The sequence below is a fragment of the Micromys minutus genome (assembly GCF_963924665.1).
Source record: "Micromys minutus genome assembly, chromosome: 23".
Lineage (NCBI taxonomy): Eukaryota > Metazoa > Chordata > Mammalia > Rodentia > Muridae > Micromys > Micromys minutus.
This window is the reverse complement of record NC_137958.1, coordinates 13619743-13646365: the sequence shown is the minus strand read 5'-3', so window position 1 is coordinate 13646365 and position 26623 is coordinate 13619743. Positions and strand designations below refer to the sequence as shown.

The following is a 26623-nucleotide window of genomic DNA, read 5'->3' as shown; positions in this document are numbered from 1 at the left end:
TGAACATGTTAGACATTCAAAGGAAATTAGCAAATTATTTTCTAACAAATATGTAAGTACAATTACTTTCAACATTACATGTCAAATCAAAACAGGTAGAAATTCATTGCCATTCTACTTGTGAAGACCAGGTCTTCCTGACTTTAACACACAGATCCAGAGCTGCCATTCTACAGGTTTCTCAACTTCAGCTGAGAGAAGTCTGCTCTCAGACAGTACACTGTGCACTAGTCCCCTCAGGAGTCGGCTTACTAGAAGCTGATAGCAGCAAATGCCTCTAGACACTGTCAAGTATCCTTAAGTGCCACAACCATCCTCCCTGAACAGTAAGGCTTTGGATACCAACTACCTTCCAGTATGTGAGCGCTGGGATACATCACTTAGCTTCTCCAGCCTCAGATTCCTACTTGCAAATGGTACCTTATCAACCTCCATGGTTTTGTTGTGATTATGGGGGGGGGGGGGGGCAGCGGGGACTATTACAGAAATCAGCAACCATTATAAATGAGGGCTTTTCCTTTTTTAGAAGGCTGGCTCAGTAGCCTGCCACTAATGTTCACTTCCCCCTGTTCACAACCTGACACTTTCCCTTGGTTCCAGCTTTCTTGGTGGCCCTCACCCTTTTTACATCATCCCTATTAGCACTAATTAATTACAAGACAGAGCTTATGTGAATTTGTATTCCCTGTCTACCACCGAGGCTAGAACATAAAATACAAAAGGAGGGATTTCTGCATGTTCTCTTCTGTATCATCTTATGTATGCTCACAACTTTCTGTAACATGAATGTGAAAACAGAAACCTGGAGCCAGTTAAGATTTATTCCTCTAGACCACAGAAAAATCAGTGGACAGTACTGAAAACTATGCTTAGTAAAATTATCCTTTACTTTATCCATAACTCCTGTGGTGGTTTGAATATACTTAGCCCATGGGAAGTGGCACTATCAGGAGGTGTGACCTTGTTAGAGGAAGTGTGCCACTGTGTAGGTGGGCTTTGAGGTCTCCTAGTGCTCAAGTGTCAGCCAGTACAGAGAGACCCTCCTGGCTGCCTGTGTAAGAGTCTCCTGCTGTCTTCGGATCAAGATGTACAACTCTTGGCTGCTCCGGCACCATGTTATACGCTGCCATGCTTCCCACCATGATGATAATGGACTCAACCTAAGAAACTATAAGCCAGCCCCAGTGAAATGTTGTCCTTTATAAGCATCTGCTTGGTGATGGTGTCTCTTCACAGCAGTAAAACCCTAACTAAGACAACTCTTATTCTAAGGAGGATTAGCACTATGGTCTGATTTATTATATTCCCACGAAATTCATATGCTGAAACCTAATTCCCAATGCAAGAGCATCAAGGAGACAAGCCTTCAGGAAGTGAGGAGAGCATGTTCTGATCAATTCAATGACTGTCCCTATAACAGAGGCCTAAGGAAACTTGTTTGCTGCTTGTTCTACACGAGGATTCAGTGACAAGGTACCAACTTTGACTGTGGGTGACATGACATACCATGCCTTGATTCTGGACTTCTTTCAATGCACTTCTACTGTTTATAAGCCACCAAGTTTATGGCATTTTTGTTACAGCAGCCTGAATAAATTAAAACAACTGGTAAGTAAAATGGAGTGTATTTAAAGCAAAAGCTTTGAGTGGTTACTGTGTTAGGTTAGTAAAAGATGTCTGACCTATCTAACACCCAAAGCAGGCCTTAGATGTATTATCCACTACCAACTTCAACTTGTAATTGAGAAAACTAGACACAGTGAAGACCAGTCCTGAGTCTTAACAGCTACAAACTAGTGATATTCACATTTGAACTTCCAGAGTGGTAACTCATCACTGGTACTCTGTACAGTTCTTTGTTAATTTTATTAGTAGTGTCTAATCACACAATCTACAGATGAAAATAATGTAGAACAGTTAGCAGTAGAAGAATTAAATGTAGGCAAAGAAACCAGTGAGGAGGACTGGAGAGATGGCTCAGACAGTGAGGAGGGCTGGAGAGATGGCTCAGACAGTGAGGAGGGCTGGAGAGACAGCTCAGACGGTGAGGAGGGCTGGAGAGATGGCTCAGACAGTGAGGAGGGCTGGAGAGACAGCTCAGACAGTGAGGAGGGCTGGAGAGATGGCTCAGACAGTGAGGAGGGCTGGAGAGATGGCTCAGACAGTGAGGAGGGCTAGAGAGATGGCTCAGACAGTGAGGAGGGCTGGAGAGATGGCTCAGACAGTGAGGAGGGCTGGAGAGATGGCTCAGACAGTGAGGAGGGCTGGAGAGATGGCTCAGACAGTGAGGAGGGCTGGAGAGACGGCTCAGACAGTGAGGAGGGCTGGAGAGACGGCTCAGACAGTGAGGAGGGCTGGAGAGACAGCTCAGACAGTGAGGAGGGCTGGAGAGATGGCTCAGACAGTGACAGCTCAGACAATGAGGAGGGCTGGAGAGGTGGAGCCTGAGGACCTGGGTTCATCCCCACCACCCACATGAAGCCAGGAATAAGTGGTACTTGTGAGCCCAGCACTAGGGAGATGGATAAAGGCAGACAGATCCCCGAGGCTTGTTGGCAAGGTAATCTAGCCTAATTGAAAAGCCCATACCACAGTCAAAAGATACCAAATGTCAAATAAAGTAAAACAAAACCAGAAGTGGCCAGTATACTGAGGAATGACTTCTGACCATCCCCCATTACACACATGAATATGAATGTACCCAAGAAATTGTGGAACAGAGGGAAGATGTACAGGAGGAAATGATCTGAAAGAGGGTTATCATGGAAGAAGAGAAATTCAGAAAATAGACGGGCAATGGCATAAGACACTCAACAGCAGAGAAAACCCTGGAAAAAGCGCACTGGGTCTAGTGAGGTCACTCCCAGGTCCCTGTGATTTGAGGATACTTTAGAGGGAAGCTCTAATAATGACAGTTAAGGAAATGGTATTAGGGAACGGAAATACATGAAGGAAAAAAATACTACCACAGCTTTCAGAAAATGCAGGTCCAATGCAAAATACCTTTATAGAATGTGGACTCTCATTTAAGCACGTGTTTAAAGTTACTTAGCTAGAAAACAATATTACCTTAGCATATAATTATAATGAGAATATAATGTCTTCAACTTTAGGCATGCTTAGGAGACATAGACTGCTGAGGATAGCAGACACACAGGTTTCTGAGGAATCTTATGGCCCATTTTTTTAAATCCACAGTTAATCAATTAAAGCTCTTTTATGATCAGGTAGCAGATAAATCAGTGTTTTAGCATTTTAAGAAACTATCCCAATTGTCTTTTGTTTTTGGTAAAAACAAAACAAAAATCTACAAACTGCTATACAAGGAGGAAGGGATTCTAAGAAGCACAGTCACAGAACACTCTGTAGTGTACCTCGGGAGGACTGACTCTAACCTCCTTAGCTATTATACCCAGGAACAACACTTGTGTGGTTACAAAAGGCTAGATAGCATTTCTATTTATTCTATCAAGGGCATTTCAAACTTACATGGCAGTATGTCCTTATATCTGTTCTTTTTAACATTTTCTTCTTTTTCTCCAGTGGCTGTGGGATAAATCTTTTCTGTTCTATATTTGGTAGACAATCTTCTCAATCGCTTAAAATACAAGAAAATAAAATTCAAGTTTAGAGAAACATTGGTATTTTCAAAATGTTAATGATTTACAAAAAGTTCTTCAATGAATTCTGCTGACCCAATTCCTCACAATTAATTCTCCTAATGCTCTAAGCTGTTAGTTTCCCTGTCCCTTAAAAATTAACTCTAAGAATAATTTCGTTTTAGAATAAGTGCAAACAAAGATTAATGTTTATTACAAATGAATGAGCAGCAAGGGGAAACAACTGAAGTAATTCTATTTAAAGACATCAATAAGCTGAGAATTTCTGTGTAATAATGGTCTCAATAAGCAAGTTTTAAAATCATACTCGGGGAATGATGTACAGGTTTTCTCTCTCAATAATGCAGGAGCACCCATGATATTCCAGGCTCTCTCAAAGACATATGCTAATAATCACTTGCAAAACACTGAAAAACAAAGTTCTTTCACACTGAATTGGAAATGTCCAACAAAGACTAATTCTGCTTATTCACTGAATTACAGAAGTGGTTTGTGGGTTAGTGACAAATTCTTACCACATATGGCAGTAGGGATGTTCTTTGGGCTGGAATATTTCTGCTTGTCAGTAATACACTTCCTGCTTTCAGCAGAACTGAAAGTTGGCATTGTGAATTGTTTAGGTTCTACTCAACTATATTTCTAAAACTTAATTTCAAAGTAGTGTACTTTCTTGAAGGATTAAAGGCATATTGAAAGCATTTTGACTTTAGGGCTCATATTATTAAATGCAAATGATATGAAAAAAGGTCTGGTAGCAGCATATTTTTTCTCTTATCAAAAATCATGTTGTGCCAGTATAGCACAATGCCAAAGTAAAAATTCACATGCTTATGGTGACTTTTCCTATATGGTAAAAATCTCAGAATATACAGATGTGTAAACACATGTTTCCTTATGCCTGTAACCCTAGCATTCACGGCACTGGACCACTGGGCCACACTGGAGTAATCTGACTTCAGATCAATGTAGGAGGGAGAGCTGACAGTTACAAGTCCACCTATCTTAACTTTCTGTACATGTGCTCTCCAGATAAAATCGGCACACACTAAGTAATATATGCACAAAGGTGTGTACTGCAACGTTTGTAGTAGAAAAAGTCCACAAACAATGAGAAATATCTTATCAATAGGACTGGATCAGTTGTTTCACACAATCAATTATGATATGGCTGGAAAGCAAGAAAGGAAGCTCTGTCTTAAACATGGGGTTATGGCTCCCGGTTAAAAAATCCCAACTGAATGTAAAAAGAAAACACAACAGAGTTCTGCTGTTAGCATTAAAGGAATGTAAAACATGTCTGCTTGTACATATGCATAAAACCTGTCCCCAAGAAATCTAATCCCAAAGGCTGAAGTTGTGGGGAAGGAAAATGGGAACACTGGGAAATGGACAGCAAAGAGGATAGTGTGTCTTGTATACTTTCAGACTGTACAAATATCCTGTCTACCCAAAAATGAAACATAAGATAGAGCAATGGAAAAGGCAAAAAAGATGTTCCTAGATTTCATTATTCCCTGTTAGTAATCACAGCTTGCAGATCTATTTTCTCTGCTCTAAGATCTGATAATCTGAAAAGATATATTTCAAGTTATTCACTTTAATAAAAAGTGTTATGTGAAAATCAGACTTAAAGAAGCACTGGCAGAGAAGAAATGCACTTATATCACTATTGCTGAGGGAAGCACTAAGAACAAAGGAAGGAAGAGGACCAAGTGAAGTACAAAACATCACACACTTCTGGAGCACCTGCTGCATCATTCAAGCACTTCGTTTGTGTGACAATTACTGAGAAATATAGCTTACCAAACCTTTATGTAAAGGCTCGTAAGTATTAAAGAATGTCTTTGTAAATATTTACATGTGGATTTTTATTTATCCAATGTTCTTAAAGCCTGACATATTATGGAATGTTCTATATATTCCACTTTAAAATCAAGAATGTTTTCTGAAAATAAACAAAAACCCTAGCGTCTACCTGGACACTGCATATTATATCTATGTGTATGAACACACATAAACATACACATATATGTATTAAAATGTTGCACTGTACCAGATATATGTATGATTATTATATCTAAATTAAGTCACATATAAAAGTTAAATATAGTATCTAAAAAAAAAAAACCATTCAAATTAGAGATATTCAACATAAAACAGAATAAACCTGTTTTGCACTTTGAAAAGTCAACAGCAAGAAGTCTACCAAGCCATATTAAAAACACATTTAAGTAGACACTTTATTCCTATCAAAAATATAGTAAGCCTTACAACTAGTTTTGGTATTTAAGATTTTGGTTTTGAGAATGTGTGATTAGGAACACATTTAATTCTGTGTTATATAACCTTTATAAAACAGGCAGATAAGGTCTCCAGACTCATCAAAGAGTCTGGGGCATAAAATGGCTCAACAATCATTAATTACTATTATATTAGCCAATTTAAAAAAAAACTTGAAGTATTACTTGTTACTTTAGATTTCCTAGACTGAATATCACAAAGAAATGTATTCTGGACCAGTTTGTCTGCCTGGAACTACAGTATCTGCTGAGGTCCCCAGACGTTCACAAAGTCTGGGGTAAATTAACCAGAACACTTTCGTTCTTAGTCAGTTAACAGGTGCTGCTGCTGAATGTCTGACCAAGCCTTTGAAGGAGTACTGACTGACTAGCTTGGTAGAACAGAATCTGATTTTCAACCGTTAGTCTCCTTTGTATTTATTTTACATATAGGTTTGCAGTATCAAATAATTCTGAGAAAGATGCTTAGAGACATTTTATAGAAAATTGAGTAAGAAATTAGTAAGGAAGGAAAAAATGTAGTGTAAAAGTCTGGAGAGGGTGGAAGGAAGGATGCCACAGCTGAGTAACAAATGAAGGGAAAAAGCACAGGTTATAACAAATAAAAGGGCAGAAACAGAAGGATTACAGTGTCCTGAGAATGACATGGGAAAACTACTGAAGACTCAGGGGTCATGGGACTGAATGGTAGAATGGAAAAAGTTGGCAGTAGTACAGGGTTTCTAAAGGCACAACCACCAAATATGAACCCAAATCCAACACAAGCAATCTGAGGTTCTGCTTGTGCTCAACTGTGATGCATCAGCTGATTTTACTGTGCAAGACCTCAAGCTATATTTGACATGATCATTACCTCAAACTCCTCAACTCAGATGGGAGACTACTGCATTTAATGAACTTGCTTTGTTTCTAACTATACACACCAAGTTTGCAGCTATTATAAAAACATAATTGTTTAATTAAAGAAAACAGACTTTAATTAGCATGCAACTATCAAATGAGCATATCTCTGTACTGTACTCAGAATGTTTGATTAAAATCAAACCAGTATGAATTACTCTACTAAGTGCAGCTGCATTAGCATAGAACTAGAGGTTCACGCCCTGAAAAAGGATGAAGAAGCTCAATGACCTACACTACACTAGCAAATATTTAGCCAGGATTTCTTCATACAAAACTATGTAAGCATGGGCAAGCTATGAGATAGCTCCGAGGCTAAGGGTATTTTGTTGTCAAACATGATGATGACCAGCGTTCCATCTCCAGACCCTATATGGTAGAAGAGAACCAAGTGCCACACAACTCATCCTATCTCCATATGCACGCTATAAACTAGCACAGGCATTCTGGTGAACACTTGCGCACGCTAGCTGCTTCTTGCTGCTATGATAAACAACATGCTTCCTTAGAGAGGAAAGCATTTCTTTTCATTGTACAGGTTACGACCTACTTTCTGGGTAAGCCAGGTAAGAAGCACAAGCAAAACGTGAAGCAGAAAACACAAAGATTCATCTGATTCATGCCCATCCCTCTTATAGAGCCTAGACCCAACTACCTAGGGATGGCACCATGCATCGTGGGCTGGGCCCTCTACATCAATCATGGCAATTTCAAACACATGGTCACTCACACAGGCCAATCTGCTTGGGAAATTCACCAATTGAGGTTACCTCTTCTCAAGTGACTCTATGTCAAGAAGACAACAGACTAACCAGCTCATACACACTGCACATTTTTTAAAAAGTGTATCTATCTTATTATCACACACATCTCCCTAATCTTCATCCCTTAATTAGCATGGCTTTCAGTACCAGGCACTCAACTTCTAAGCTATATTCTTAGCCCTGCTCATCTTTAACAAACAGTAAAATCATATGCATGCCAAAGAAATGTTTTTAAGAATTATGACTTATTAGTAGCCCAGGTTAGGTCTACATATCTAGTTTATGTATCTATCTATCATTTATACCTGGTGTTCCAAGCGAAAAAAGTTTAAGGCTGTTGTAAAATCCTAGAATTATCTAACCCTGTGTAAACACGACAAACTGTACATCAGCAGGCGAAACTGTCGAAAAGCACCATGTTTTGGTTTTTGTTTTTTCATTTGAAGCTGTAACACGGGACTTATTAATTACGGATATAACTGAGGAAAATAAAGGAGAATCTCAAGGTCTCTTGGGTTAAAAAAAAAATTCATTACGGGCTTTACTCTGGCTGAGTTCTCTGCTTCATTCATTCCATCTGCCTCTGCTTTTCAGTACCAGAACAGAAACCATCTTGAAACATTTTCCTAAGACTAGTACTGCTGTACCACTGACATCCACTTCCTCCTGGCCGTTTCCTCATCTCTAATGGAGGTCACAGCCCAGTACACAGCACCCCACCCTTGAAGACATAGGCCAGAACTTCACATTTTATTAAAAGCAGCTCCTATCACCAAAATCCATGACACACATTCTTCTGCCTCTGAAGCCCTGGTTCCTCATGTATGTACTACCACTCCCTGCCAGAAACACAAACTTTTAATGTTTATCCTTTCCTTACCATGAAGGTATTTTATAAAAATCTAAGAATATTTAAATCAGAAGGGTAATAATAAGGCCCAATTGTCATGAGTGAGATGGCTCAGCAGATAAAGGTCCTTGCCACCAAGTCTGATGACCTGAATTTGAACCTCAGGACCCATGTGATGGAAGAATGACTCCTGAAAGTTGTCCACTGATCTCCACGTGAACACTGTGGTATACACATTCACACTCCACAAATTATAAGCAAATGTAATAAAATTTTGTCACATATATTAGTTTTATTAAACAAAGTTGCCTAAAAAAGGAAAGACGTATTTTACAAAGTAAATTGGACAGACATGTTTGTTCCAATTCACAGGGCAGGCTCACTTCTTTGACGAACACCTTCCCTCTCTCTATCCGATGTCTCTCCATTGATTAAACTAATGCAGCCAGTGTCTATTGCTTCTCCAAGTAAATTCCAACTCCAATGATTTCTTTTTCTCCCTGTTCACAATGTGAAAGTTGTACCGCATGCCTTTAATCACAGCACTTAAGAGGGGGCAAAGACAAGCAGATCTCTGAGTTCCAGGAAGGCCAGGACTACATAGTGAGACTCTGTCTCCCCTTCCTCTTCCTCCTCTATCACCTTCAATTCAAGTCTTTGCTATCTAATGAGTTTGAGATCCCCTTGTGTTACCTGAGACCCTGTCTCCAACAATACTTGCAGAACGTGGCTCTAATAAATAGTGTCTTCCTTCAGATGATGCATCTTACCTTCAAGCAAACAGCCACTGATTTCCATAAGATACTAAAGTAACCCATCAGTGATAAAACTAAGACCATCAAGACTCACTGTTATTCATTAACTGACAAGAACACTGATTCTCTTTATGTCCAACCAAAAAGACAAAGCCCTAAATTAATAGAACAGGTATTTCTCATTGCCAAAACAAACATAGCTGAGGCCAATTGATTATCATGTCTGCAGGTCAATGTATATTCACCGCTATATGGAAAATAGTTATTTTTGCAAGACTGGAGTGCCACAAAACTGTGGTCAACAGACCAGAAGTTTTAAAAAGAAAAAATACATTTCCTGGTAAACCACTAACCTCCTGAAAACACAAAACAAAACACTCCCCTTTTCCTGTTACAACTCTACTGAAATACTTTTAGAAGGTTGTTAATAATCTAAAGAGACAAAGGTCAATACTGAACTCAGAAATTTATAATAGAAGATTAAGATTCAGAGGCAATCATCATGATCATGATTACGGATAGGACTGATTTCATGTAACTTCCCCCCCGTTTTAGGATTTATTTACCATCCCTGGCTTTTAATCTCATCACTGACTATAATTCACTGTCTGCTGTAATCTTTTATATTTTCTTATTTATATTATATTATCATTTTATTTCCTCCACAAGGCCAATATACATTCAGTAAAGTGGAGTGTGTCCTTCAGACATCACAGGTGTTGGTAATCACAGTCAGAACACCACAGCTCAAGAACTGCCATCTACAAAATCTATTTAAATGTGATCTTTGTTTTTTAATGATACTGATTCGAAACTGATAAGAAAAAGAAATTGAGTAGTTTGCCTTAAGTAATAACCAACTTGTCCTTCCATCCAAGTACTAACCAGGTCTGAACCTCCGTAGTTTCTGAGAGTTGACAAGATACAGTGCATCCAGGGTGGCATGGCCAGTCACCTTGTCTTAAATAACATGTGAAGAAAGTGTTTTAATTCATTTCTTTATTACCAACAATCTCACCAGGCAAAGCTTCCATTTTAATTTTAGCTTCTTTAAAAACCAAACTATTGTTGCCTTAAGGCAAGGTGAGGGAGGGAGGGGGGCAGCATGTACCTCCACACACGCATAAAACTCAAGACTTTCCAACTGGGGATATGGCTCACTGGTAGAGCGCTTTTCTAACATGCAGGGGCCCAAGGTTCAATTCCCCGCAGTGTGCAAATAAAACCTCATCCTGTTTCCTCTGGCTTGCTACTCAGCCTCCTTCCGATTCATCTCCTAATCTTTCCACCAGCCCCTACTAGCCTTCTGTTTCCCAAATATGTTCATCTGTTCTCTCCTGAAGAACAGCTCTTCCTCAGTTTGTCAAGGACTGGCTCTCCATCAAACTCTGATCTTTTGAAGATGATAGTACTGTAGTCATGTGTCAAACAAGAGGGGTCAGAGTACTTATGTATAAAAAATTGCCCAAAGAATGCAGGGTGATCCAAATTATAATCCTGTAGTCAGAGTCACGGCTAAAGGATGCAAAAGAAAAGCAGCAAAAGAAAAGGCATGTGAAGCAAACAAAGCTCAGAAGTCTGTTTCCCCACAGTTCTCTTCCAGTGACGTCAAAGGACCTATGAAATCCTGAAGCAAGGTGTCTACCAGGGAAACTCACTATAAAGATGGTGCCCATTGCTGACTGCCTGGCCACATAGGCACTCTTGAATAGTACACCCCAGCAGTCTAAACTCAGTACACCCCAGGAGTCTAAACTCATGTATGGAAGGAAGGTGACCATAAGCCATATTGCTTGAACAATCAAGACACATTGAACCACAATTTGAGAATAGAACCACTCCTAACAAGGGAACCCAAGTTCCCAGACATCAGGCAAGGCTCACCCATATAAAGGAGGTTTCCCTAAGAAGAGCAATCCCAGACCCACTAAGCAGCTCTTCCCCACATAAGTATAAAGTGAAGCAGCAAATGCCTCTCTCCTCTTCAAGTCCCTCTCATCTCCACAGCTGTCCGCAGGGGAAATTAGCATGCTAGGTTTCAAACACTGGTGTGACTGAGATACTAGGACACACTCTTCTACATACATACACTACAGAAGACTTCTATGAGAAGTGGCCAGCTGCTTTCCCATGAATAGACTGAGAATCATTTTCCTATACTCTCTTCTATTGCTCTTAATTTTGTCAGCTATAAATTAGTTAGGCCCTTCAAAATAATGATCGATTGCTAATTTACATTTCTCTGATAACTGGAAAGACTGGTAGTCTGGCCATTTTTACATTTTCTTAATTACCATGTCATACGCCTATGTTTCTACTAGAACAGTGGCTCTCAACCTTCCTAATGCTGCAACCCTTCAATACAGAGCCCACTTATTGCAGTTGGAGAGGTCATCTATTTAGCAGAAACAGGTAGATGTTAGGGGAAGAAAATCAGTAAGGACATAATTGAACTCAACAACACCATCAATCAACTAGATATAACGGGCACCTATAAATTACTTTGTGATTAACTGCAGAATACATTTCCCCTCAAGTGCACAGGAACCCTGACAAGACAGACCATATAAATACAGGCCATAATAATGTAAAACTTAACACATTTAAAATAAAGAAACTACATAGTGTTTATTATTAAACAGAAACGGGATCCAAATAGAAATCAGTTATAGAAATACGTGACAACTAAAAACACATTTCTAAACAATATGTGTGGACTAGAGGTTGTGGCCCAGTGCTACCAGCCAGTACTAGTCCTTGCCCAAGAGACACAAGGTTCTGGGTTCAATCTCTATCACTACACTAAGCAAATAAGTAATAGATGGGTTAAATAAGAAACCTCAAGAGAAAACTGAAGACGGGTTTGACCTGGCCAGGCTTGGCAGCTATGTCTGCTGCAATCCTTGCACAAGGGAGGCCTAGGCTGCTGTTCACTAATGCCATTTTATACACAGAATATCATTTTATATCCTAGCTTGATATCTGCTAAGACATTCTCCTTCATTTCTTTTCTGGTCCTAAACCAAATCCAGGGCTTCACATAAGAACTAAAGCCTTATCCCAGAGGTTTCCTTCAAAATTAGTAAGTAAAAAGCTTATTACTTCAAAGGAAAACAAATAACAGAGTTTTCAAGCCAACATTCAGAATGTCTGTCTGCCTGTCTGTCTCTCTCTCTGCTCCTCTCCCCACCTCCTCTGAATTCATGGCTACAAGCTTATTAACAGCTTTCAAAGTTTAAACACATTCCAGTGAGGTGGTACTATTACTACAAATGACTATTTTATATTATATAAGTTGGCAGTGAACTCAATAAACTAATATTTTCCCAATAACAAATGTATAACATGTCAAAATCATGAAGTTTAAAAGAAATCCACTCAGTAAGACCAATGTTTAAAAAGAACAACACAAAAAGATTAATAACATATCCCTCTTCCCTTACTATCTCTGTAAAACTAGACTTCATTTCCATTACTACATCACAGCACACAGCTAAGAATGTTATCCTCTGTGAATCAAACATTAGAGATCTGCAAGTTGATGTCACTTTCCTCATCAAGCTGTTTACATAAATAAAAAACATATGCAGCCTTGGCTTACTTTGAAATGAAGAGAAGATTTCTCAGTTTCAATTTATTACGTGTCTTAATTTTTTTATTCTAAAATGAGCGAATATAGAAATCATTAGGTTTATTTTGTATAGGTTGGTCTACCTCACAAAAAAAAAGATATGACTTCATCAACTTATGAAGTTTTAGTCATAGGACGTGTTACTGTAATCATAGGCTATGTCACTGAATGTTTTTATGAGTTGGTAGACGATTCTCAAGATTCCGTTTAGTTCTCAGCCTCTTACTTCAAAATATAAAAGTTTCATAGTAAGTACTAGTGTACAATTAGAGCTCAGCAGGGAAGAGGCTCAGAGAGCAAATAAACTAGGAGTAAAGGCAGTACCCAAGTTACTCACCCGGAGTAGGTAGCAGAGAAAAGTCAAGGCTGGAATGGATACACTGTTACTTTAAACAGAAAAAAATCTGCTTTTTCTTTTTTTTTCCTGAGAGAGGGTCCCATCATATAGCCTTGACTGGCCTGAAACTTCCTATGTATACCAGCCTAGTCTCAAACTAACAGATCTGCCAAGTGCTAGGATTAAAGGCATGCACCACAATGCCCACCTTTTAACACATTATGAAGAATAAATACTGTGCATTAAACTCCTGGGAAATGCTGGGAATCTCAGGAGGTGGAGACAAGTAGGTGGTTACTGAGTTACTGGGGAACGCCATCAAATGGGCCTGTGGGGTAAATCCATTCCTCCCGTCCTGGGCATGAAGATAGCTGTCTGTTCTGAAACGCCAGGATGCACTGCTCCGTTATATACCCAAAAGCAACTTGACCAACTCTCATGAACTGGAACATTTTGCCAAGCCTGATAGCACAGGCCTATCTATAGTCCAAGATCACACCCAAGTTCAAGGGTACACAAGCAGGAGTCCAAATCACGGACAAAAAGTATGCTGGAGAGAAAGCCCAGCAGTTAGAGCTTGCTGCTCTTGCAGAGGACACAGGTTCGTTTCCCAGTACCAACATGTCAAGTCACAGTCCTCTGTAACTCCATTCAATTCTAACTCTGAGAGCTCTCTACACATACACTCCCTGCAGCACACAGACAAAAATCCAAGCAAACACTCATATACACAGAATAAAGAAGTTTTAAAGGGCTGGAACAATAGTAACATCTCAGTAATGTGTACTGCAAAAAACAAGTACCATTTTCTCTTTTAAGAGGTGACTACCTCAATTACCTGTTCCAGTAACAGAAAGGTGACTAATGAGGGGTAAAACCTTCAAATAGTTTTCTCAAGTTTGTTTTTTAAAAAGATCATGTATAATAATATACACTTCTCTGGGCTGCTTTCCTTTTCTCTTCTTTTCTCTTCACAAGTTTCTTTCATACACATATGAGTAAGTTCTCACCTTGACCACCCCTTTTAGTTAAACAGAACGCCCACCTCACTGCCGAGTGTATTCTCAGTAACCTGAAAATGAGATAGAAGAACAGTTCTAGGTGCACTGAGCTTAAAGCTCAAAACAATTTACTTACTGTAAGGCGTAAAGGGTGCCCTTATTCAGCAGAAATGGGCAAAACAGAAGAGTCCAGAGAAGTAAAGCCAAGTAAAAAGCAGCCCCATGGGTCAGACAGACATGGAGGAACCAGAGGGAGGCGCTGATACGCAGCGTCATCTAGTAAAGATTTCCCTGTAACCTTAACCTAGTCTGGGGGTAGGCTATAACTTCAAATAAAGGGTCTGTAAAACTTAAAAGATGTTTATGCTCCACTTGGGGAGGCTTTAGCTATGTTTTGAGACTAATACGAGCAAATATTAGCCTATGCAACACAATGTCAAAGGAAAGCTTCTGATTTCATTCGTGTCTCTGGTTAAACCCAGCCTTCACAAGTTCCTTAGCTTCTAGTTCCAGTGATCCTTTACCACCAGTGTAAGACTCCAGAAGTAAAACCGTCGGTGTACAGGCAGGGAAAAGACCTAGAAAGGCTCTTCAGTTTTGGAGCACAGGGTCTATGATCTCCTTTCCTGTCTCAGTGTTTCTCAGGGCAATACAAACTTAAGCCTAATGACACTTTTAAATGTAGTTTTTTTTGGCATATGGATGTGCATGTATATGTGGGTAAATGTGGCTGCTTCTACCTACTTTCTTGACAGAGGGGGCCTCTCCCAGAATCTGGAGTTCACTGATCTGGTTAGAATGGCTTCTCCAGTACTGAGACGACACAGTATGACACTATCCCTGGATTTTTCACAGGTGCCAGGGAGCCAAACTCAGGTCCTTATATTTACATGGCAAGCCTGAGCCATCTCCCCAGCCTTCAAATACAATTTCTAAACCGATACTTCTTTGTGTATGTGTCTATGTAAATGTATACCACACGTGGTGTGCATGTCTGCAGAGGTCAAAAGACAGCCCGGAATCCTCTGGAGCTGGAATTAGAGCAACTGTGAGCGCAATGTGGGCACCGACTAGGAACTGAACTTGGACTCTCTGCAAGTGTAGTATTTGTAACCACCAAGCCATCTTTCTAGACCCTCAAATGTGATTTTAAGATATGTTTTTTTTTTAAACATATTTGATGGAACCAAGAAAAAACACTAAGCTAGAGGTAGGGTTATTTGTGTTTGTTAGTTTTTATGTCAACTTAACATGAGGTAGAATCATTCTGGACTAACCTAAATTAAGAAAATACCCCAAGTGATTGGCCTGTGGGTGAAGTCTGTAGTGCAGTTCCTTAATTAGTGATTGATGTGGGAAGGCCAGCCCACTATGGGTAAAGCTACCCCTAGGCTGGTGGTCCTGGGTGATAGCAAGTCACAGGAATAAGCCAGTAACCAGCACTCCCCTTTGGCCTCTGCATCATTTCCTGCCTTCAGGCTCCTGCCCTGCCTGAGTTTCTGACTTGACTTCCCTGGATGACAGATTACAAATTGTAAAATGAAATAAACCCTTTCCTCCCTGAGTGAGGTCATGGTGCTTAACTAAAATAGGGGTATAACCCAACAGTAGATCACAGGGTCATCATGCAAGATCCTTGGAGGAATCCTCAGTACCAAAAGAAAAAAAGCAAAAACCAAGTTTTCTGATTGCTTTGCTTCCTTACAGTGTTGGAAGAGAACCAACCTAGGGCCTCACACATGCTACAAGTACTCTACTCGGCTCAATTTCCAAACCTGCAAATAAGAAAACATCAGCCTAACTAAGAAGTGGGCAGGGAGATAAAGCAGGAAATCACCAGTTTCAAGAATACTCTTGAACTGGAGTAGTAGTGCATGTCTGTAATTCCATACTTGGAACGCCAACGCAAGCTATCTCATGTTCCAGGCCAGCCTGTGCTACATAGTTGTTACAGGAAATCTGAGTAACAGATAGCCCAAGCACAGGATCTCCACCTCACATGCCCTAGGGAAAGCTTCTGAAAGCAACTGCTGCTTGTTTCTCGCAACTACAAGCTAGCAACACAATACACACTGCACTATTAAATACCCGGAAACAAGATTTTTGTGTGATTTCAGAAAGAGATAACTGTCAGTGAGTAACTACATAAACCTAAAAAAAATTTAGCCATTATAAAAATATGAAAAATATTAAAGGTTTTTTTGGCATATGGATGTTACATAAGCAGTTACAACTGCTTATCACTTTGGTTACCTTAGCACGTTTCAACTCAAATCTAATCAAAGGCCCCTTTCCTCCATAGTACTAAAAATCCAATTTTATAGGAAAACGAGTGCTTCTAGATGAACTATTAATGTACTTGTCCCAGAAAGTGGGAGTTTAGTACATGTTCCTGTCCACACTTCAGGCAAAGATTCTAAGTTTTAATTCAGGGTACAATGGTGAAAGTTTGTACCGAGACAAGGCTGCTGCACGTTTGAGGCCAGTTCAGGCTACAAACACACAAAGTTTTGTTTATTTTTGAGTCAATGTCTCTCTATGTAGTCCTGGCTGTCTAGAGCCTGTGTAGACCAGATAAGTGAAGAGAAATAATAAAATTGAATCGTACCAGTGGTGGCAGCGGCGCACGCCTTCGATCCCAGTGCTTGGGAAGTGGAGGCAGACAGATCTTTGTGAGTTCGAGGCCAGCCTGTCTACAGACTGAGTCCCGGTATAGCCAAAATAACAACCAAACAAAAAATCATGCTTCCAATGAATTCATAAGGATGTGTTAGAAGAAAGGAAGAGATTAAATGCCTGTCTTCTGATCTCACTAGTACGGTTCCCTTCAGCCTAAAGACACCAGCACTTTCAAGTGTAATAGGAAAGTGAGGATGACCCATGGAATGGGCTGAATGAGACAGGAAACTGGAGGCAAGAACTGCTTTGTAATTACTGCCAAACATCTACCAGTTCTCAAGAAACCACAATGGCACAATTATCTAGGTTTCATGTATTAAAATCCAAAACCAGAAGCTGAAATTGGTTACTTTCTTAACACAATACCCTTAACAGTATATGATTTATGGGGTATGTCCCACCTAGATGAACCCTGAATCTCTAACTACTCACAGAACCAGATTTATGCAGAAGTAACTGCAAATAACAAAATATCCTTATTTTAAAGATTTTACTTCAGTCTTTTTTTAACTAGAAAAAAATTTTACTCATGTATTTATGTACATGTCAGTGTGTTCACACGTGAATATAGGTGCCCAAGGAGTCTAGAAGCGAATCCTTTGGAACTGAAGTTATTATAGACAGATGTGAACCATCAGATGTGGGTGCTGGGATCTGCAAGAACAGTATGAGCTAACCTTCCCACACATATATGTATGTATGCATGCCACAGTGCTCAAGTGGGGATCACAGGACATTCAGTCAGTTCTCTCCTTCCTTCACATGGGTTGCAGGGACTGAACTCAGGTCCTAAGGTTAGCAGCAAAGTGACAACCTACAGAAGCATCTTATTGACCAATCTGATTATTTATCATGTGTTCTTTCTCAGTGATTACCAAAAGTACTGCCACATTTGTGTGACATGCCTGTGGGTAGGAAAGGGGAAAAATAGCTCTCATAATAGTCTAAGACTAATATGGACTTTTTTGGCATTTTGAAAAATTCTCCTGATGAATAAATCTGTTTTAATAGCAGTAAACTTGCCTATGATTTCTACATGCAACAGACCCAAGCACTTATATTACAGCCAAGGCTTAGGGCAAGATAAAAAATTACCATGCCTTAGAGATTTTCCGGTGAGAAAAGTCAGAAATGTAAATGTTTATGAGATTAATGAAATGAATGGTATGGAAACATGAACATGTTTAGTGCATGAAAAGTTAAATTCATCGGAATGTTAATGTCTTTCTTTTCCATCCTTTCAATGCCTTAGAACCTTGTTTCTTTATTCCCCCTCTCCTTCTTTCTACGAGGTGGGGTTCCTCTGTGTAGCCCTGGTTGTCCTGAACTCCCTTTGTAGACCAGGCTGGTCTGCAACATACAGAGATCCGCCTGCCTCTGCCTCCCAAGGGCTGGGATTGGAAGGTATGATTCACCACTGTTTGGTCTTCAAAACCTTTCCTAAACTGTCAAACACTGAAAACAAAGCAAAACAAAAAACAACCCAACAATATTCTAAAATTAAATGCAGTAAATCATTCTAGGAAATTAACACATTAAGTAAATTTTAGTGCACTATCTCAAAGATCTAGAAAATTAAAAGGGTGCCTGTCACTTGTAAAATTTAGAATTTAAGTATGTCAGTTTGAACACAAAAGATGAGCAAAAAAGCAATAACTAAATTAGCGACATTAAGCATGAAGATTAGCTCAATTTTAAGAACTGAAAAATATTTTTTATTACTAGTTTTCAAAAACTAGTTACATACACAAAATCCTGCAAGCTGACTCAAGACACTTTTTCATACCTGCAAGGAAAAGAGTACTCAGAAAGACAGACATGAGGGCAGAGCAAAGCTGGGGTGTATAAATATACAGTTTTGGAAGAAACTCAACCAGCTAAACAAATTCCAGCAATTCCATTTTAGTCTAAGAGAACTGAAAACACGGGCCCACACAAAGTCACACACAAACATTCACTGTTCGTGTGGCTAAAAGGGGGAAACTATCAAATACCCTCAATAGACTAATGAATAAATCAAATGCACTCTCCACACAGCAGGTTGTATTTCAGTCATAAACAGAATCAAGCGCCATTAGCACACACTGCAACATGAATGAACCCTGAAAGCATGCCAGCCCGGTGTGGTGGGGCTGGGAGACTGAAGCACCTGGCCAGCAGGGACTGCAAGACAATACCGTAACTCAGACACCAAGGCAGGCACAAAGAAAATAAAACAAAACACTATGGGAAGACAGTCGCAGTATCCCAACTGCATTTACACCTACTGTCCAGATCAGACAAGTCTTGAAAGGCAGAAGGTGGGAGGCTACAATGAGTGACCACAAACATATGCAGGGGTTTCTTTTGGGGTGCTTAAGATAGTCCGCAATTGATTGTGGGTAATGACTGTACAACTCTGTGGCTATACTAAAAAGTAGTGAACTATATATTTTGAATGAACTTGAGGGTAGGCAATTTTATCTCTGTGAAGCTATTATTAACTTAAAAAAACCCTATAGGCCACAATATTGAATAAACAGTATTTTATACTTCTCTGGTCTCTGAAGCTTAAGATCTATGTAGACTTTCAGTATCTCTGTGTTTTCTAAAATTACAAATACAAGCACCAAATCTGAAGATTGCTGGGTTTTACTTATTTGTACTTAAAAGAAAATAGACACACAGATAATAAATAGTAGAAAAAACACTGTGAAAATGTGTCTTTTCTCAGATTCTACCATCTAGTTTCAAAATGCTGGATTAGATAGAAGAAAACTATACCTACATATCACCTATTTTCTCTTCCCAGGACTGTAATCTGGCTTCCTTCTATATCCTAACCCCAAACTGCTTTTTCTAGATGCCAAACCTCCTACCGGTCAAACAGAGCTGGTGCTTTCTCAACTGCACCCTGCCAGGCCTTCCAGCACTATGATTTAGCTCTACTGACAATTCCTTTCTCAAATCCCTCCCAGGCTTCTCAGACATCCTTGGTTCCTGTCCCTCCACTCTGACCACACCTTCCCAGGAACAACCACATTTTCCAGGCCTGTCCTATTCAAGATAATGCTCGTCTGAACCAGCTTAGTCACTCAGGGTGCTCAACTGCCTGCGACAAACTCGTGACCGCTACCTATATGAGTTCCATGCTTGTCCTGCTCTCCCTGTGTCTTTTCTTATTCCGTCACCCACTGTATAAATGGTACCTTCTAGCTTGGGTGACTGCAGCCCAAACTGGAAGTCTGAGCCAGAATATTATGTCCATACCTAGTTAATCATTAAGACACCCTTTTCTTTTCTGTCTCCTTTTCCCCAGTCTAGTTATTTAGCTCCAGACTAGCTTTCAACACAGGACCTTCTGAGCCCTGGGACCATGCGTGTGCACCACCACTGGGTTTGAGGCTTGCTAATCCTCATCAAATATGTCATGTATACCCCAGTTTCCTTTACTTAATTCAGATAAAGTCCTTTTTGCCAAACAACTACCTTTCTTTAGATATGCCTGCCCTCCAGAGACTCAGAAAGGCATTTCCAACCTGCAGCTTCCACATACACAACAAGGTAAGGAAGAATGTGGCCCAACACCAAGCCGTAAACTCACTTAAAACATAATGAGATTTTTCTGGAGCTTTTTTAGTTTTGTTTTGTTAACTCAACTGCATGGTTTTCCAATGTGAATTTATAGATGACAACTTGGTGTTCCAATATCAAAAAGTTGAGCACGCCTGCTAGGGGTCAGTGTTTAATGACCATTATGGCCCTACAGAATATTAAATATTAAACATAGCAAGATCCTTCATGAAGTGGAGGAGGAAGATAAAGTGGACACAGCACCACCCTCTCCTCACAGTCCAAAACCTACCTGTCTCAGACATCACCTTTTGTCGGCACTATATATTGGCTCTCTGGTCCTCAATACATGGTTCAAGCAAGGCTGCCTCTCCTCAGTCAACTTCAGGGAACGGGGATGGAGCAAAACCTAACTCTGGGGGCTAGAGAGTTGTTTCAGTGAACAACTGAAATTGTTCTGTTAAATTCATTCCATTAAGGGCACTGGCTATTCTAGAGGACCTGGGATTCCATTCCCAGGAACAAATCACAGCTCACAATCGTAACTCCAGTTCTAGGACATTAGACATGCATATATCACACTGACATACATAAACAGGCAAAATAGCCATGCACATAAATAAAAGAACACAAAACCTAACTGTGAAACACTAATTCGTACCATCATCTTAGTCTGAAAGTTGGGAGTAAAGATTAAGTTCCAGACAGGTCATAAGTTAGTTTATTTCTTTAGCAAAATTAGCATGTCAAGCATAATGTGCCAGGCTACAAAATCTGGTGCCCATGTTTCTCCTTTTGAGAGAACGGGTACAACAGGCCAAGGCCAGGAAGAATAAACTATAGTTAACTCCTTCTTTCCTCCTTCCCTCGGTCCGTCTTTAAAACAGGCTTGTCTGAATCTCAGTCTCCCTGCCTCATCTCCTGACTGCTGCAATTGCATGAAAGGACCACCACATGCCTGTGGAGGCAGGGAACCTCCTATCATCAATAGTAACCAAGAAATTCGTGTCAGGAATAGTGGCAAAGCACCTGAGTGGTAGAGGAAAGACAATCTAGAGTACAAGGCCAGCTTAGCATACAAAACAAGTTCAAGGCTGGTCTAGGTTTTAGAGATCCAGACTCAAAAAGCCCCACCCCCCAAAAACCAAAGCAAACAAAATACAATTTCTAAACCATTAAATCAAGGTAGTTATACATATCTATCTATCTATCTATCTATCTATATATATATATATATATATACACACACATTATTGACTGTTGTATAAAGTAACTTTTTAAAGTTGTAAGCATGTTTTGTATCCTGACTGTACTTCCTGTAAAAATATATTAGGAATAAACAATGTTTAGAGGCTTTATTCATGTTAATCAAAGTACATAATAAAAAAACCATAGACTAAACATCGAAATACAAGCAAATAGTTTAACTATAATAGTCACACTGTGACATGCTTAAATTATTCTTAGAAAGTAGTTGTAATTAATAAAAGACACTTAGCAAAATCTAAGCTTAAGTGACCCCAAGAGACAAGAATATAACTCAGGTATGGCAGCTTATACCTTTCATTCCAGTACTGGGGAGGCTGAGGCAAGACTGCCACCAGCTCAAGGGTAGCCTGGGTCATGGAGTGAGTTCAGCTCCCTGCCCCTCAGAAACAAAACAAAAACGTCCAACTACTTACAAGGCATATATATGTACTTATTGTGACACAGTTTCATCGCAAACATAGGTACAGGGAGAATAATGGAAGTAGCTCTGTCTTTAAAAGGGCCACAGTACACATGCCCAATCCACCTCCCCAAATTCAAAGCATTACCACTACTGAGTATATCATCACTGCAATAAATATATTCAATATTTGCAATTTGGAAACTATTACTTTATAATGACACAGTTGTAATGGCGATATCCTCCTTTTAAGACTCAGTTCTACAGCGTTAAGATTTTAAAATGGATTTTTAAAGCCACTTCAGAATTTAAGAATAACGAGCTAGAATTTATCTGCTCATCTTTGATTCTCTTTCCATGACTGGGGATAGTTCCTTTCCAGCCTGCTAGTCAAGAGAAAAAAGCAGAGGCAACTGCCAACAGTCATAATTATAGCTACTGCTTATCAAGTCAGGAAATTAAAAAAGCAAGCCCTATAAAAGAATAGCTTTAGTCATCAACTCTCATGTAGAACTACCTAGCTATACTTTGGTATTATGGAAGAATGGGAACAGATTTGGTCCTTGTGAAATGACAGACATCTCCAATAGGAATTCCCAACTCATCTCCAAAGCATGAACCCCAAGGCTACATCCCCTGTCCAAAAGTGCAGGGACTGGGCACCTGTCCGGGTGGCCTGCATCACCAAACAGTGATCCTTGACAGAATATGTACAGGACAGCAAGACGAGAAGCATGTAACAAAAAGCCACGGCCACATGGCCCTTTCTATGAACAAGAAAGACCGAAAGCCATTAGTTCTAAACAACCTAAATCAACTATTTTCTTCTACGTTTACTACAGAGTAGTAAAAAGAGGACTCTTTCCAATTTTTTCAAATTATATCATTCTAAAGATACTAACAATCAAAATTTGATGGTAAGAGGAGAAAAAGTACCTTTTCCAGAACATCACCTAGATATCAGAAAATGTTTAAAATAAGGAATAATTGGACTTGGATCTACATTTTCAGTCCTCATTGTATCTTGTTCCTACTTTCTATTTTTATAAATCTGTGTGCAAGGTGGAAGTCCCAAAGCCCCAAAATCCTAATCCTGTGCAAGGCCAGTCTACTTTTCAAACCATTAACAATTTTAACACCAACGTTTTACTAGACAGAAATCTCTTTAAAATGTGAAAACCCACGTCAGCACTAAAAATCACTTCATTTGCACTTAGAAATAAAAACTAGCCAACTCATTTTTACAGACATCAACCGTGTATGGCTTTTCATAACCAAATTTCAAATGAACTGATTATTCTTAGAAGTGCACCTTGTCCAGAGCAAAATTTTCCCTAGCTCATTTGCTAGTCCCAACCCCCCACTAAAGAGCGAAGGACTTCCCAAAGTCCCATTTCCTTTTCCATTCCCCAGACCTCCAGGGTTTACAACGCCCCAGTCTTGCGCAACATCCGTAGGAGCAGCAGCCGCAACCACCGCCTCCAAAGCCGGGAAACAACCCTAGAGGGAACATTGTCCAAAAGAAAAATAAAAGGATCGGGGAGGGGGCTAAAGTAGGAAGTCAGCTTCTGGTCCCACGCCTTCGGAATTGATACCCCCCCCCCCGCCCCTCAATTACGCACCTAGAGAAATTTCACGTACTAGACTTTTAACCCTCACCTCCACTCACTCATGCCTGCCTCCACAAGCAGAGGGCGGAAAAGGGGGTGGCGGAAAAGGGGGGACGGGAAGGTTATCTCCCAGTCCAGGGCTTCAGCCCATATAGTCGCCTCCACCCGACTAGGACTATTGTTCCCAAGTTCCCCACCCCCACCCCGGATAGGAAGTGAGAGTCACATCCCCTCCGGCTTCTGCAATATCCCCCTCAAGTCCGAGTAAGCTTCCTTCGGGATAACCCCCATCCACACTGACCTCCCCCACCCTCACCCTAAAGTCACATTAGCCTCTCAGCCACCTCAAACCCCGGTCTCAGAAAGAAAAGAAAGCTGACCAGAAAAACGGAGATCGGGTAAACCGTGAGATTCCTTATGGTCAACCCTTTGGCAAGCGGTGAGATAATAACCGTGAACTCTAAGGCGGCAGAGTCCTGCCGTCCACTCGGACCAAGGCCGGCATCAGTCCAGGGACCCAGCGAGTGAATGCTCAACACCCTCGCCCTCCGCCAGCCTCCAGCCGCTCTGCCGGCCGCAGACAGACAGCTCGCCTCGACCCTCCCCGGAGGGGCAGGCGGGGAAGGCAGGCGTGGGAAGGCGAGCCCGCACCCCAGTCGCCGCCGCCCGGCCGGGGAGACAATAGGTAGTCGCGGGCGGCAGGGCCGGAGCGGGCTGGGCCGGGCGGCCGCTCCCTTCGCTCTCCGACCCGCAGGGCGGGCGCAGCACGAGCCGCGGATAAAAAAAAGAGTGAGGGGCGGGGGTGACCTCGCCTCCCGCAAGCTCGCCGACAGCGCTCGCGGCTGGGCGCGCGCCCCGCGCCGGTCCTCGCACCGCACACAAAGCGCTGGCAGCCCCGAGCGGCCGGGAGAGGCGAGGGGAGCTCGGCGGCTGGCAACACGAGGCGCCGGCGAGAACGGACACTCACCATGAAGTCCCGGGCGAAGTTGTCTTCCCCATTGTGGTCCGGACTCTTCATGGCCTGGACCCTCTGGATGAACCTCCTCAGGATCTCCACTTGCTCCATCCTCCCGCGTCCCCCCCGCCGCCCGCCCGCGCGCCGCAGCGCCCGCTCCGTCTTCCCCAGCTCGCTCCGGCCCGCCCTCCCTCCCCGCCGCGCGAGGCGGCTGCGGCTGCGGCGGCACCGGCCGGGCTCCCCGCGCAACTTAAAGAGCAGCGCCGCTTTCCCCACTACCAGGCGAGCCGCGGGCTAGCGCCGGCCCCAACCCCCAGCTTGCCCCATCCTCCTTCCCCGCCCTCCTCAGTCCGAGACGCCGCCGCCGCCTCAGGAACACGGCTCTCCGTTCGCCCTGCCCCCTTCCCGGTTCTGCCTACCCCCCCACCCCCCACCAGCAGCCGCAGCCGCCTCTCTCCACGGGCGCGCCCCCGCCGCCACCCAGACGCGCGGGCTCGTACGGCGGCCCCGCCCCAAGAGCGAAGACCAAGCCGCCCCCGCTCGCCTGTCCGGGCCCGCCCCCGCCCGCTCTGACTGGCTGGAAGCCGCTTCCGGGGCGTGGCTCTCCTTGGGCGCTCGCTGCTCGCTGCGGTGAGGTTGGGTTTGATGGACGTCCTGCGTCTGGAAGCCGGGTCGAGCCCAGTGGGTCAGACAGTAAACTTCAGATGGGGCTTGCGGCCTCCGGGTTTGGCGGGGAGGGAAAGCTGATTCCCAAAGTGCTTCAGCGCTACCACCGGCCGCGGTCTGGGACTACAGGGTGCGCGGAGCAGGGTGGGACTGAGGTATGCTGGGAACTGTAGTAGAGCCTCCTCCACCTTCACTGCCACTAGGTGCTCTAGTGAGGGTCACCCCAGGCTATGGCACTTTGGCTAGGAGAAGCCAATAGTTTCTTGGGTGGAAGGGCTTACTCTTCGCAAACGTTCTAACCCCAGGGAGTGAAAGCTTTTACTTCGGGGTGCGTCCTTCACATGACACCCTTTTTGCCAAGAGGAAGACAAAATAGCTTCCTATCTTTAAATTCTCACGGTTTCAGAATTGAATGGGTGACATTCTTTCGTAGAATAGAATTTGTGACTCTTAACAGAGAACATGATGATGCAACCTGTCCTTTTATAAATAAAAGTGATGTGCCCAAAGTTCACCTCCGCACACACAGCATATTCATGTAGAGTCAGAACTAGAACTCAAGTTCCCTTACTTTGACTCTAACAAAACAGTGCTTCTGGAACGGACGAGAGTTTGTGGTGGGACCTCTGTACGTCCGAGGGATTTGATCCATGGACTGACTTTGTTCACCTACACCCACAAACAAAAAACATGTTTTCACAGAACAGGTTGCCAGGAAATTTGCTTTAGATAGGAAATATCAATGCAGAAAACATTTCCTAAACTGATGTTTGGCCGCACCGTGAAAGAAATTTAATTAGAAAGAAAATAGAAGACAACAAAAGTGAGTAGCAATACTCAATTGCACTTGAAAATAAAATACAGAAATGCACCTAATACATACCAACTCATTCCTGTCAAAGCATTTCAAGAGATGCTTTCAGTTCTACAATAAGCTTTTGAAAGGAGTTTCTGTAGTAGTTAACCCACTACAAAGGCTAAATTCCACTAAATGTGAGAAAAAAAAAAAAATTCAGGTTTGAAGGTGACAAACAGGTAGATGGCGGAAATGCTTTCACTTTTATGTCTTTTTATATTTTGGGTTCTCTGAGCCAGGATCTCACTTGGTAACCCAGGCTGGCCATGAATGAGTCTTCCTGCCTCAGCCTCACAGATACTGGGAGCACAGGCTCAGGCTACTCTGACCACCTACACTTTTGATATGCCCAAAGAATGTAAAAGCCAGTTAGTAATGAGCAAACGGTATCCGGGTGTGCTTTATGTGAAGTATTGGCAGTCTGACGATAGCAGGCTGGGTCTGATTTTTCCTGGTGTTTTGTAGGGCATCTTTTTTT

General features: G+C 41.8%; 1 protein-coding gene across 1 annotated transcript in view; it reads right to left on the bottom strand.

Annotated features, from left to right (window-relative positions):
* PTPN12 (protein tyrosine phosphatase non-receptor type 12) overlaps nucleotides 1-24772 on the bottom strand; it is a 63936-nt gene extending 39164 nt beyond the window's left edge. The window contains exons 1-2 of the mRNA XM_080936403.1: nucleotides 24636-24772; nucleotides 3490-3598 (exon numbers count right to left, since the gene is read on the bottom strand). Of these exons, the coding sequence (XP_080792529.1) occupies nucleotides 3490-3598; nucleotides 24636-24734 (208 nt within the window). The 5' untranslated portion in view covers nucleotides 24735-24772. The remainder of the gene's footprint in view (nucleotides 1-3489; nucleotides 3599-24635) is intronic.
* Between the last annotated feature and the right edge of the window lie 1851 nt (nucleotides 24773-26623).